At 38.1% G+C, this 10,437-nt stretch overlaps 1 protein-coding gene across 2 annotated transcripts; it reads left to right on the top strand.

Annotated features, from left to right (window-relative positions):
• Positions 1-699: 699 nt before the first annotated feature.
• LOC135409530 (collagenase 3-like) lies at positions 700-10,078 on the top strand. Of its 2 annotated transcripts, none has more exons than XM_064645165.1 (10): positions 700-1,492; positions 2,792-3,033; positions 4,110-4,258; positions 4,351-4,476; positions 5,461-5,622; positions 6,198-6,315; positions 6,901-7,034; positions 7,371-7,530; positions 8,235-8,338; positions 8,925-10,078. In XM_064645165.1, exons 2-10 carry the CDS (start codon positions 2,882-2,884, stop codon positions 9,023-9,025), a joined length of 1,206 nt encoding a protein of 401 aa, XP_064501235.1. In that variant the 5' UTR covers positions 700-1,492; positions 2,792-2,881; the 3' UTR covers positions 9,026-10,078. The 2 variants fall into 2 exon arrangements, with proteins under 2 accessions (XP_064501235.1, XP_064501234.1); XM_064645164.1 differs by lacking the exon at positions 700-1,492 and adding an exon at positions 1,499-2,691.
• Positions 10,079-10,437: the final 359 nt, after the last annotated feature.

Genomic DNA, 10,437 nt, shown 5'->3' with positions numbered 1-10,437 from the left:
GGCTGGAGGGCCAGGCCCAGAGAGTGGTGGTGAACGGTGCTGCATCCAGTTGGCAGCCGGTCACTAGTGGTGTCCCCCAGGGATCAGTGTTGGGCTCAGTCCTGTTTAATATCTTTACTGATGGTCTGGATGAGGGGATTGAGTGCACCATTAGCAAATTTGCAGATGACACCGAGTGGAGGGGGAGTGTCAGTCTGCTGGAGGGTAGGAGGGCTCTGCAGAGGGACTTGGACAGGCTGGATAAATGGGCTGAATCCAATGGTATGATGTTTAACAAGATCAAGTGCCAGATCCTGCACTTTGGCCACAACAACTGCATGCAGTGCTACAGGCTGGGGACAGAGTGGCTGGAGAGCAACCAGGTGGAGAGGGAACTGGGGGTTCTGATCAACAGGAAGCTGAACATGAGCCAGCAGTGTGCCCAGGCAGCCAAGAAGGCCAATGGCATCCTGGCCTGGATCAGGAACAGTGTGGCCAGCAGGACCAGGGCAGTGATTCTGCCCCTGTATTCAGCACTAGTTAAGCCACACCTGGAGTACTGTGTCCAGTTCTGGGCCCCTCCGTTCAGGAAGGATATTGAGGTGCTGGAGAGTGTCCAAAGAAGGGCAACGAGGTTGGTGAAGAGACTGGAGCACAGGCCCTATGAGGAGACGCTGAGAGAGAGGGGTTGTTTAGCCTGGAGAAGAGGAGGCTCAGGGAGACCTCATCCCTCTCTACAACTATCTGAAAGGAGGTTGTAGCCAGGTGGGAGTTGCTCTCTTCTCCCAGGCAATCAGCAGTAGGACAAGAAGACCTGGTCTTGAGCTGTGCCAGGGGAAGTTTAGGTTAGACATTAGAAAGAAATTCTTTACAGAGAGAGTGATCAGACATTGGAATGGGCTGCCCAGGGAGGTGGTGGAGTCATCATCCCTGGAGGTATTTAAGAAGAGACTGGATGTGGCACTTAGTGCCATGGGCTAGTTCACAGGCTGGTGTTGGGTCACGGGTTGGACTCGATATCAAACTGTTTGGACTCGTTTTCAAACTGTTTGATTCTGTGACTGTGATTCTTAAGAAGGTGGAATTACCTAATTAACAGCCTTTATGCCACCATTGCTGAGTAAAGAAGTCTCAGCACTGGTGACAGACAATGTAAAGGAGAATATACAAACTGCTTTAACAGATGTTGTCTATTCCTAATCGGTGTAACCATATTTAGCACTGGTTGAGATGGGCAGTGAGGCAGAAATAGCCTACATAACAAATTCCTCTCAGCTTTATTTGCTTTTGCTGTTTGTCATCATGAGACAAACGGCTATCATTATTTGAGTAACAAATCAAGCTTTTACACATTCAACCTCAGTGATTTGTGTCCTTTTCCTGTTTTGTCAACAAGGCAACATCCACGTGAGGGTAGTGTATTCCAGGAAGCCTGTACCAGTGTCTACCAGAAAGCTGACTGAGGTTTTCCATGTTTTCCATACAGGAAAAAAAGCATTCATGAAAGAAGAAGGTGAGTTCAGCAGAAAGAGCATCTCCCCTTGGACCCATGCTTGTCAGCATACAAGTTTTAGCAGAAGCTGAGATTGTAGTGACCCTGGGGAGACATAAATAATCTCTAAGTTTTGAAGTATATTAATTACTGTCTCTGTCATAACACCAGATTTATCCCATAATCCACCTCATAAGTCAAAAATCACATTTTTCTGTTATTCTAGACACACAGATTCCTTGCCTACCTGTAGCTGGTAAATTGCCTCTCTCAGAGTAGTAGCTGTCTCATCAATCTCTGGCTGTGATTCTCTCATAAAGTAAATTAAATTCCTGTTTTTTGAGGAAGATAAATTGTATTAACTAGTTTTAAATATTTTTAAATACTTTTTAATATTCAAAATTATTTCCTGATATTTAGCATTTCTGGTTTTTTTTAGTATATCACAGGCACTAAACTATTCTGTAATTCTATGTAAGGATCTCCGAAATAAAATTTGTGTTAATATTCTGGAGTTATAGTTCTTTACAGAAACAAAGGAACAAAATATTATATTGTATATTCTATAATGTTATTTCTTATCAACCAAGGCAACATTTATTAATAACTGAAGTGTGTGTGATCAGTTTGACTGTTAAAAATCTCTGTTGCGTGAGTGTAACTACTAAAAAGTTACAGAATTTATTTTAAAAATCATCAATCTTATATTTTTATTGTCTATCAAATAGTAAAAAGACAATTTTTCTAGCAAAGAAGAGTAAGTTATTGCAGCATTGTTGCCAGTTATTGCCAGTGTAAGTTACTGCAAAATAATCAAAAAGTGTGGTTTGCTTCTGCCCATTTTATCCCACAACCTATGTCAATATTCAGAGACCTCGTGTTTATATAAGGATGCAGTTTCAGAGCTCTCAGTTGGAGAACGGATGCCTAAACCACAGTGTTGGGGAGGAGAGAAAAACCAGCTGTCTAAGCATGTTTACTTCAAGTGACAAGGAAGTTCTAACTTGTCCCTAAGTGGTGACTCACTTGGCTGGGACTATAAAAGTAAAGGTAACTGCTCTCTGAAACATCAGGGCTACAGATTTCAGAAATCCAACATGATGCAATCAAGACTTTCAGCTGTTTTCTTTTTCTTGTTGGGTTTGTCCTTTTGCCTGACAATCCCTATTCCCCTCGAAGACAGCCATGAATTCACAGAGAAAGACCTTCAGTTTGCAGAGGTACAGTATAAAATAATTAATTCACAAGTCTAGTAAATAGTAAGTTGTGTAGTTACAATTGTTTGGAAACTAGTCTTATTACTTCTTTTCCCCTTTTCAGCGCTATCTCAGGACTCACTATGACCTCCGTCTGAATCCTGCTGGCATAATAAGAAAGAGTGGTAACACGGTGGCATCTAAACTTCGGGAAATGCAAGCTTTTTTTGGCTTGGAGGTGACAGGCAAACTAGATGAAGAAACATATGAGCTGATGCAGAAACCAAGATGTGGTGTCCCAGATGTGGGGGAATATAACTTTTTCCCTAGAAAACTCAAATGGTCAAAAATGAATTTGACATACAGGTAAATTCACGGTATTTTGAGTGTTGTTATTACCTTCTTTCCAGGTGCCGTGTCCAATAGGTTGATAGTATATGAGGTTGATGTGAGAAGGACGCATCTGAGTTTGACAAAATTAATGTTGTAGTTTAAAACCCTCACAGCCTCACTTTTGGAAAGGTGCCCTCAGCTCACACTGCAGCCCAAGGAAGTAAACAATAATTTTTTCCATTGTACTTTTTTGTAGAGGAAAGCTGGTGTGGTGTAAGTTAGTAAATCCTCATCCAACCAAATGAAAGAAGAGTAGGGACTAAGATCATGCATTTCTCTAGGTCACTCCTGTGACCTGTTTGGACCTGGTCTAGTGTTTGCCTCACATAGGTCTTGTCCTGGACAAAGCAATGTAGATGTAAACCAGTCTCTGCAATGTGGCTGTGAGAGGAGGCTCTTCAATTTCACATTCTAGATGGAGATATCTATGTTTGGTCAGACAAATCACCATACCATGACCCCCGAAAGCTGACCTTAGGAAGGGAAGGTGATGAAAGTTCACATGGTAGCTCCTTGTCCTTTAATTCTGCAAGGTTGTCAGCCCAGGGTTTTGACCAGCTGCAGCCTGAGTTTATTTAGCAGTTCCAAAAAAGAAATCACTGAACTCTATTAGTTTGGTATCTAGTGATAAATATTAATTTACTATGGATGATTCTAGCCTATAAAAATCTCTTTGGATTATATTTTGCTCCTCCAGGAAGTAAGGGTCATGAGATATTTTATATGACATATAAAAAAAGTTCGAAATTACTGACATGATTTGACTTAATATCAAATATATCTGTCATTTTCTATATCTTCTGGTGTATAGAAAACCAATTAAAGACAGTTGTTGGATCATTTTAAATGTCTCTGAATTATGTTAATGAAAATAGAAATGGTTTGTTTTGGGTTTTTTTTAATACCATATGCAGCAGCCGAGCTCTTTGTTATGTGATAAGAACATAAAAAAAGCAAAAACTTTTAATGAGGTGTACAGTCAGATAAAAGTGCATTGTACCTTTCTTCAATTCATACAGTTTAACTGAAGATATTAATCTGTTTGACAGAATTATGAATTACACTTCAGATCTGAGACGTGCTGAAGTAGACAGAGCTTTTAAAAAAGCATTTAAAGTTTGGTCGGATGTGACACCACTGAACTTCACCAGAATACGAAGCGGTATAGCTGATATCATGATCTCCTTTGGCACTAAAGGTAACACAGAACCAATTGTTTTTACTTTATAGTAGTATTCCTCCAAATAAGATGGGGTAATTAATTCAATTGTTTTGAATTTTGTTTTGTAGAACATGGTGACTTTTACCCTTTCGATGGACCCTCTGGATTACTGGCTCATGCTTTTCCCCCGGGTCCAGACTATGGAGGAGATGCCCATTTTGATGATGATGAAACTTGGTCAGATGATTCTAAAGGTAACAGAAGTTCCTGAGATTATTTGAAATGGTGATAGATGGAGAATTTTTCCCAGTTTGAGATCTGTGAACAGTTTGGTTTGCCTGTCACGTTCACTGTTTCTTTGTCATGTTCACTGTTCACACACAGAAAGCTGGGTTTAACCTCCAGTCATACAAGTTTTACATGTGCCTAGCATAAATTCTAGAATATAAAGCTCGTAAGTGAAGTGATTAAAAAAATGCCACAAACAAGGGATTTTGTCATTCTGGCATTTCACTGAGGTCAAGGTCAGCTAGTTCTGATCACAGACTGATGGGAAGTGCCTTACTGACGCCTACAGAAAACACATAACTCAGCTGCAAATTATCTGTTTGCATTTACCTTGAAAATTCATTACCTTGCCTATGCAGGACAGAACTTTAATAGAACAAACAAAAAACAAACAAACAAACAAACAAACCCAACTATTTTTTTTCAGCACTGGATTAGCTCACCCTGCTGCCACTAAAGCTAATTTCTGCAACACCGAAAATAATATGGATTTTCTACTGCAGATGAATTCCCAATCAAAAAATGTTCTTGATTTGAGTAGGACCAAGATTTCACCCCAGAGCTTTCCTGTGTTGTTAAGAAATTTCAAGAAATCTAAATCTGCCTAGATAGCAATGTTGCCAAATAAGATTTAGGCTAAACACCAGCTATGAGATACTAAATCGATTAGGCCCTTATTAATGCAGAACCCATGGTAGCTTGAAAAAGGCAAGCAATTATCTCTAGTGGAAGGTGTCTCTGCCCATGGCAGAGGGTTTGGAAGTAGGTGATCTTTAAGGTCCCAAACCATTCTATGATTTTATGGATTACGCATAATTTTTCCATTTATTCAGTTGTCTCATTCATTGTCCTATATGTTAAAGCGCAGTGTTAAGGTTAGTTGGTTATTCCAAGTCCCCTTTGGTGATGCAAGGAGATATACATTTACTTTTGCTGTGGTTTTTTTATAGGCTATAATTTGTTTCTTGTTGCCGCCCATGAATTTGGTCATTCACTGGGACTTGAACACTCTAGAGACCCTGGAGCTTTGATGTTTCCAATTTACACATACACTGGAAAAACTGGTTTTGTTCTTCCTGATGATGATGTGCAAGGGATCCAAGAGCTCTATGGTAAGTCTATATATCTCCTGTATCATTATAACCTCTTACAGATGCACTGCACAGCTACTATAGAGCTGCAGATGCTCAATAACAACAGTCATCACTGCTTAAGACCAGTTAATTGGAACAGAAGAGGTTTAGATTTAATAGTTCAGAAAGAAAAAAAGGAAGTAATACTGCAGAGGACCATTGGTCACTGTGCTGTCTCCTCTGGTGGTAGGGGGTGGAGGGCAGTCTTTATAATTTTTGACCTGCCTCAAAAGAGAAGGTAAAATAGAGTTTAAAGCAAGAAACAGAACTATCTATGTTTCATCATGGAAAGAATAAAAATTTTGGGGGACCTTTAAAACTTGTGATAAAGCAAGAAAGTCCATTTAACGTCTTCGCAGCACAGTTGAACTGCAAAGTCTGCAAATGTATTTGGCTACAGAAGAGAGAGAATAGACTTTCCCCAGTATAAATGTTTTGCATATTATGTTTGTATTTATCATGCTTTTTGGGAACTCTTCCATGTCCTATTCAATATCGTGAAAAACAGAAGGAAAATAACATTGTCAAGCTTAGATCATATGGTATGGTTCCAGGTGCTGGAGACAAAGATCCCAACCCAAAACATCCTAAAACACCAGAGAAATGTGATGCAGAATTATCACTTGATGCAATAACAGAACTTCGTGGAGAGATGCTGGTCTTCAAGGACAGGTAAAGAGACTTCCATGTTACAGATGGTGGGTACTGGATAAAATTTTGAGGAAGCAAAAACACCATTTCAGTTTTTTACTAAAGATTTGAATGAACATAAGTTTAAAAGATCACAAATCAATATAGATGTATCTAAGAAACTACATCATATATCTTTTTAGGCAGGAATTATAATACAACTGCAGACTTCACAGCCCAGTAATTTGAGGTGAAGATAATATGGCTGAAGACTGACACTTTTTGTACACATTTTTCATTTCACAGGACTTTCTTCAACATGGACAAATCTACTAATATGTATTTGGATACTATCTTCAGAAACTTTACATGGGACAGCTGTGTTTCTCTTATTCTAAATTTGTTATTGTTTGAGATGATCACTGTGGGAGTGACAGAAATTATCTGCAACTAGATGGCTATGAGGAAAGGAAAGGTCTACAAGGAGCTCTACGTATTAAATATTTTATGTTATGAAAAAAAAAACATTAATTCATCAGTAACTAATTTTTACTATAGCACATCAAAAATACTGCTCTTTTATGGAATGACAGGAAACATAAAATATGTTTTCTTTTTCTGACTTAGGTTTTTCTGGAGACTGCACCCTCAGATGGTCGAGGCAGAACTGGTGTTACTTAAGTCGTTTTGGCCAGAGCTTCCAAATAAAATAGATGCAGCTTATGAAAATCCCATCAAAGATCTTGTGTTTATGTTTAAGGGTGAGCTTTCAATTTTGTTGTCGGTAGAAAAATATAGATATTTAATTAAGCTCAGTAGGTGGTGTAAAGGTACAAACAAAATATCCTACTTCCTTACTTAAAAAACAAACTGTTGGTTTCACCTCATGCACATCTATACAGTTTTCAGTGAATTAGGAGATGTACAATGAAATCCAAATGCATAGGATCATAGCATAAATAGTCTAATACCTTCAAAGTTTGTGACCTAAAAATTTATTTTTGTATAAAAATAGGGATCACAGCATCCTCATTTCATTCTGCTCTCAAAGCTGAGTCTTTACAAAAGACTCACCTATACTTTGTTCTTATTTTCAGGAAAGAAAGTCTGGGCTTTGAATGGCTATGATATAGTTGAAGACTTTCCTAAAAAGATATATGAAATGGGATTCCCAAGAGAAATGAAAAGAATAGATGCAGCTGTCCATATTAAAGACACTGGCAAGACTCTCTTTTTTACTGGAAATAAGTACTGGAGGTAAGCTGGAGACAGATCAGTGTCCCTAGTCGTATCAAAAGATCAGCTGGCTGGTTCAAATCAGGAACTTGGCTCTGTGGTTTTCATTGTTGCTACAGCTGTGTACAATCTTTTTAAGGTGTATGCAAGACTTTTATAAACATATGGGCACAGACTTTAAAAGTTGAATGAGTGAAAGAAAGGAAAGGAGAATAAAGTGCTCTGATCCAGGAGAATTTGTGGTCATGTCTGCAAGACAAAATTCCCATCTTACTTCCTTGAGTTGCTTGTGTGACATGAAATGGTATCAGTACTTTGCGAGTAAGAAATCTGTCTCACCACAGGGTCTCTGTTTTTTTCTGTCTATGAGTGCAGCTCACAGTCAGGTGTCATGCATAATTAAGACACTATCATCACTTCACAGTGCCAGCAGCCTCTGGATAGGCTTGTAGTGCCAGTACATCCAGGTACAATAATTCCATGGAATATATACTTCATAGATCAGTTCTGAAAATGTAACTCTACAAACTCGAGTGTTTATTCCACTTCTGGTGGAGGTGTACCCTGTTTATTGTCCTGAGTTTCATTATTGCACTGGACAGAGAGCATCTAAAGGCTGCTGGCTGCTTCAGGTGTGAGTAACTTCAAAGCATATAAAGGGCACAAATCAAACTCCCAGGCTGCTTAAATCCTCTGATTTTTTTTTTCTTTTATACTTAATATAGTTATGATGAAGAGGTAGAAGTTATGGAAGCAGGCTACCCCAGGCTGATAGAGGAAGAATTCGCAGGAATTGGTGATAAAGTGGATGCGGTCTATGAAAGAAATGGTACATAATCTGATAAAGAAACTTGATTACAATCAGTTGGCCTTGAAAATTGAGATCAATGTCCTATGGAAAACTCTGTCATTTGTAATTTTGATTTTTTCACATCAACACTTCTTTTCTTGGCTGAATCAGTTTTCTAATCTAAATCATGCTCTGGGCCAAAAAAAGACCTGCCTCCTTGCTTAGGAAACTAAAGTGATATGCTTAATACAGAAGTATTATTATGCGTCTGTTCCTTCAAATGGAGCCCATTCCCATCCAACTTTTCAAGGAGTGTTTCCAAGTCAGTCTTAACTATTAACATGCAAACACTGTATTTTCTTAAGCAAGTGCTGTATAGGTAATTAAATGCAGAATTTGACACAAGATTAAAGAATATCAGTTATTTTAAAACTCTGATCCATGTCTGGCAAATGGAACGAGGATCTTTAAAAAATTTAGCTCAGCATTCTAAATACTAAAATGTTGCATTTAAAAGACTTATTAAAAATGAAGACAAATAAGATAATTTCTATTTTAACAATAATTTTAACATGACAACACTGTTTTCTCTGTGTTAATTCATTTTAACATTCCTCTTCCTTAGGTTATCTCTACTTCTTCAATGGACAACTGCAGTTTGAATACAGCATCTGGAGCAAAAGAATTGTCCGTGTCCTGCATACTAACTCCCTATTTTGGTGCTAATTACAGTTGAGTGCCATGTCATAGGCTGCAGAGCAGCTTGTAGTACATGGAAATAATAATAATGTGGGCATATGGGTTTACTAGAGGACAGCAAGGTTCCGTGAACAAGCACTGGGCTACCTACCACCAAATGTATACTGTATATATGGAACTATACAGCTGCATGCCAGTCTGGAACTGAATTAACTTAATAGGAAAGGAGAAAATAAATCACTAGCATTTCAAGGGGCATTGCACCACTTAAAGTTTGTCTAGTATTGAAGTGAGATGCTGGATACATCGCACATGATCATGAACACTACTAATTCCTGGTAATCTGAGCATGTCTAGCATCTTTCAAGGATCTCCTAGCATGTCCCAAGAAATACACCTGATAAACCCAGGAGCATTATATTTTTAAAGTAATCCTTCATCTCTTTTTTAAATGCCTTTTAATGTACTAGGAATTCAGGTGTGTAATGAATGAGTGAGGACTGCACGGTGACTCCCTGAGAAGGTAATACCAGGCCACACAAATGAAGTTAGGGAATTCAAAGGTATTTGAAAGTATCCCCATTTGCCTAGAAATGTCTCATTGGAAGCAGATGCACGTCATCACTAGAACAAGGAGAAGGTACAGAAGCATTGAGGTGTCATTCTAAAGGAGACAGAAAACAGGAAAAAGGAAAACTACTCCCTGCAGAAATCATCAGCCTGGATGATACTGGGGAAACCAGAAAGAAGCAGCAACAAGAGAGAGTAATGCAGGTTGAAGACTTGCATGATGCTACATCTGGTATCACAGCCCATGTTTTCAGCTGATGTAAAGTGAAGTGACGTCTATAGAGGTTATGCCTAGCTGTGCCAGAAGAGAACCTGAACATCCAAACCAAAATATTGAAAAGAATATATTTTTTCATGTTTGTTACTCTTTTAATATCTATATCAATTGCTTCGGTACATTGTAAGTTTTTGGTCCGGTTTGGTTTTTTTAATCAATGGAAATTATATGGGACTGTGAATATTTTTTCAATTTTAGAAAATAATATTAAATAAACTGAAGAAATAAGCTGACATTGTGAAATTATTTATACTAAAATTCCATATTCTGCCTGTCATAAAAGATAGAGCTATTGGACAAAAGAAATCAGGAACACTAACCTGTGCATTCTATTCATAAAATTTTCACCTCTATTTAAAAATGTGATTTACTTTTTTTATCCTCCAAGGCAATTAATTCTATAGAAAAGAGAAGGAGAGAAAAACAGAAAGAAAAGAAAAAGGAAAGACTCCTCAAATTTGCAAAATAAGAATCATTACGGAGAGAACAAGAAATTATTAAGAAATACTGGGAAAATCAGTTCCCTGTTAATTTGAATGTTAAATGTTCATAATTAATTGAAACTGCATTGTCCTATTCTGCCTTCTCAAAA

The sequence above is a fragment of the Pseudopipra pipra genome, chromosome 2 (genome assembly GCF_036250125.1).
Source record: "Pseudopipra pipra isolate bDixPip1 chromosome 2, bDixPip1.hap1, whole genome shotgun sequence".
Taxonomy (NCBI): domain Eukaryota; kingdom Metazoa; phylum Chordata; class Aves; order Passeriformes; family Pipridae; genus Pseudopipra; species Pseudopipra pipra.
Note: the sequence above shows the minus strand (reverse complement) of the source record. Positions and strands in the feature narration are given on the sequence as shown.

Bases quoted from the DNA above. Each gene is read 5' to 3' on its own strand.
- LOC135409530 (XM_064645164.1), top strand. From the start codon at position 2,569: ATGATGCAATCAAGACTTTCAGCTGTTTTCTTTTTCTTGTTGGGTTTG. The intron at 2,692-2,791 runs GTACAGTATAAA...TCCCCTTTTCAG, and splicing joins AAGACCTTCAGTTTGCAGAG to CGCTATCTCAGGACTCACTA. The intron at 7,531-8,234 runs GTAAGCTGGAGA...TACTTAATATAG, and splicing joins ACTGGAAATAAGTACTGGAG to TTATGATGAAGAGGTAGAAG.